This window comes from Taudactylus pleione, unplaced genomic scaffold (genome assembly GCF_031769625.1).
Source record: "Taudactylus pleione unplaced genomic scaffold, aTauple2 ptg000479l, whole genome shotgun sequence".
Classification (NCBI taxonomy): domain Eukaryota; kingdom Metazoa; phylum Chordata; class Amphibia; order Anura; family Myobatrachidae; genus Taudactylus; species Taudactylus pleione.
In genome coordinates, this window is record NW_028284881.1 from 11,574,662 (window position 1) to 11,578,047 (window position 3,386).

The 3,386-nt window shown below is 52.7% G+C and overlaps 1 protein-coding gene and 1 pseudogene across 1 annotated transcript; both read right to left on the reverse strand.

Annotated features, from left to right (window-relative positions):
• Positions 1 to 769: 769 nt before the first annotated feature.
• LOC148502973 (uncharacterized) lies at positions 770 to 2,201 on the reverse strand. The gene has a single exon (XM_088449100.1). The coding sequence runs from the start codon at positions 2,184 to 2,186 to the stop codon at positions 939 to 941; it is 1,248 nt and encodes a 415-aa protein (XP_088305226.1). The 5' UTR covers positions 2,187 to 2,201; the 3' UTR covers positions 770 to 938.
• Positions 2,202 to 2,871: 670 nt separating this feature from the next.
• LOC148502974 (U2 spliceosomal RNA) lies at positions 2,872 to 2,972 on the reverse strand (annotated as a pseudogene).
• Positions 2,973 to 3,386: the final 414 nt, after the last annotated feature.

Genomic DNA, 3,386 nt, shown 5'->3' on the forward strand with positions numbered 1-3,386 from the left:
TTCCTTTGACCTGAAAGAAACTGCGAATGTTAGCCTTAACATATTCCCACCAATCACTCATGCATTCAAAATAACATTTATCATTCTTCCATGTGATGTAGGCATCCTTCAGCTCGGCCAGCACCTCCTCCCTTTCCAGCAGAGCACAGTTCAACTTCCAGGAGCCTGGGCCAGGAGGAAAACCATTGCCCAGGTCTCCTTGGAAGAGAATGGCTCTGTGGTCAGAGAAGAAGCAGGGAACCATAGCATGCCTATTCTGCTTCACTGCTCTAGAGGTAAACACAAATCAATGCGGGAATGCACCGAGCCATCGGGGCGGCTCCACGTGTAATTCACGGAGCCAGCCCCCATGGAGCCCACAGCATCCCGCAGAGAAGCTTCGGTTACCATTTCTATGAGCAGTTTAGATGTCGAATCAAGCTTAGCAGTGTTGCAGGTGCTGCGTCCATCCTCCTCCATGGGGCAGTTGAAATCTCCGGCCATCACTACTGCCCTAGTGGTTGCGAGCTGCAGCCGCAGGGTCTGGAAAAGCTCCAAACGCTCATTCTTACCAGGGGGTGCATACACACAGATTAGCCTAATAGGCTCACCTGCCCAGGAGCCGTCTACGATAAGCAATCTGCCGCAGGCAAGCTCCTGAACAGAATCTAGTGTGAAGAGGCTCCCCCTAATAAGAATGGCGACCCCTGCAGACTTACACTCACCCCCACCAGACCAATAGGACGGACCGTGAGACCACTGCCGGCCCAGATGTCTATAAGACCTGGAAAAAGGAATAGAGCATTCCTGCAACATGTAAACATCACATTTCTGAGTATCTAAAAATGCAAACACAGACTGTCTTCTAAACCTATCCTTAATACTCCTCACATTAATGGTAAAAAGGGAAAAAGACACCATTAGTTGGGAGAAAAAAGGTTAGAACACGGAAAATACATTTAGCTACCACTCTTGTCGGGCGGTGCCTCCTCTTGAACGGTTGCTGGGTTGCCCTGTTGGGGCGGCTGCATACAGCTCTGGATCAGCTGTTCGATTAAGTTGTCAGCATTCAGGTCAGGTACTACCTCCTCCACGAGGCTTTCCACCATCGCCTCCATCTCGTCCTCTAGTGGAAGAGGGTTCTCGACCTGTTCTACCGCCAACTTCTTGGAAGGGTCGGGGTCAGCAGCTGGGCTGTCAAACTCCTTTCGCTTCCTGCTCGACTGTTGAGTGCCTGCAGAGGATACAAGAGGGGGAAACTCTTCCTCGGAGAGGAGAGAGACAGGGGGGGTGGAAGAGACAGTGGGATGGAGAAGGGAGCGGGAGGGAGAGGGGGGAGGGGTTGTGCCAGCAGTGGGGGTGGGAGTTGCTGTCACAGTGGGAGGAGGGCGTGGGGTAGGATGGGTGGGAAGGGGTGGGGTAGGAAGGGTAGGATGGGTGCGAGGGAGTGGGGTGGAAGGTTTCTTACCCTCCTGGCGCCTCTGCTGGCCTTGTCCAGTCACTGCTGCCACGTAGGATTTTGCCCTATTGGGGCAGTCTCTGTAGACGTGGTTCACCTCCCCACAGAGGTTGCATGTCTTCTGGGTGGGGCAATCCTTGGTGTCGTGTCCCGCCACCTTGCACTTCTTGCAGGCTGCCACCTTGCAGTCTCTCCCAATGTGATCCTTCCCCCTGCAGGTCTTGCAGATCCGCGGCTGGTCCGGATAACTGAGAAATCCAGCAGATGCGCCCAGGGAGAAGAACTGTGGCAGGTGCACAACTCCATCGGGGCTCCAGTTGTCTTTTAGAAGCTTGACGATGACAGCCCACTTGCCTGTCCAGAAGCCATTCCTGTCCAGGATCTTGGAGGGCTCCTTGATCACCGTGCAGAAACGGCCCAGGAAAGTGGCGATGTCCTTGCCAGGCGTGTGTGGGTTCCGCATTGAAACCGTCACCCGCCTCTCCTCTCTTTGAATAGGGCAATTGCCCACAAAGCGAGAGAAAGGGGATTCAGGCCTCGCCGCTTTCACCGCTTCCCAGTACCTCTTGCAGATTGCAATGGAGGCAAAGGTCACGTAAAAGATGCCCTTGATGTAATTCTGTATGCTGAGGGTTTCAGCAGTCGAGAACCCCTGTTCAAGGATCATCTTCTTGCCGAAGGTCTCCGTTGTCATATCCGGCATCTTTCCCTCCACTTCCTTCAGCTTCATGACCACGGTCTGCCTCATCCAGGGCTCCAAGGCTGGGGTACCCTTGGGCTGGGTCTGGCTGGGCTTCTCGGGGGCTGTTGCTGGAGGGGCGGTGGAGGTGGATGGGACCTGGTCGGGCAGAGCTTCGGCCGGCTTCGGTCCCTTCTTTCCCGTCTTCTTCCTGGCGGAGGTGGCTGGAGCGGAGGCTGAGGCTGGCACCGGGGTGGGGGCAGCTGAGGCCATCTCTCCTGCTTCTTGCCCGGGGTCGAAGTTGGGCTGGAGAAGGGTCTGCGGCGGTCGGAGGTCGGAAGTCGCTTTCGCAGAGGGCAGAGCAAACAAGTCTAACCCAATGCCAGTCGAAGTCCTTCCTCGTCGCGGTCGCAGGGTCTGGTCGCCGCTGGTCGGAGGTCGGGAGACGGCTTCGCAGAGGGCAGAGCAAACAAGTCTAGCCCAATGCTGGTCAAAGTCCTTCCTCGTCGCAGGGTCTGGTCGTCGCTGGTCGGAGGTCGGTTTCACAGAGGGCAGAGCAAACAAGTCTGACCCTCTGCTACTTGTAGTCCTTCCTCGTTGCAGTCGGCAGTCTGGGGGACGCTGGTCGGAGCTTGGCAGTCGCTTCTTCAGAGGGCAGAGCAGCAAGTCTAACCCTCGGCAAGTCGAATCCTTCTTCCTCTCAGCAGTCCTCTTTCAGCTTCCTCGGCCGGTGCAGGTCCAGAAAAAATGCGGCAGCAGGTCCTCTGGAGCCCGAGTGCAGTCACAGTCCAGTCAGTCAAAAACTGATAAGAACAGATACTACACTTGATCTTAGCCAAAAGGCCAAGAAGTGATAATAAGTACTGTAATTACTATTGAACCATTAAGTCTGTTTTTAAACAGATGAACATGATCAAAAATTAATGAGTATTGTTCAATGATTGCTTATATGATTATAGCAATCAAAATTGATGTATATTTATTAAAGTGATTCATATTTCTTCTCTGTCACTTTAATTTTTCCCAAATTATGGATATACACATATTAAGTTTGTCACATTTAGCATAGTACTGATTTTATATGAACCAGCTCCTAAGTCTCATAAAGGTGCTCATGGGATACGCATATGCAGATTTTGTGCACAGCGTTAGTTCAGATCTCCCTGCTTCTCATACACTCTATAACAAACTCTCCCGAGTGTCTATTGGGAAGCAAGGGAGAGGTTACTTTCAAAATGTAATTACAGGTTCATCATATCGTATACATTC

What these genes read in the sequence shown, in the direction of transcription:
- LOC148502973 (XM_088449100.1), bottom strand. Translation starts at nt 2,186, where the DNA reads ATGAGGCAGACCGTGGTCATGAAGCTGAAGGAAGTGGAGGGAAAGATG.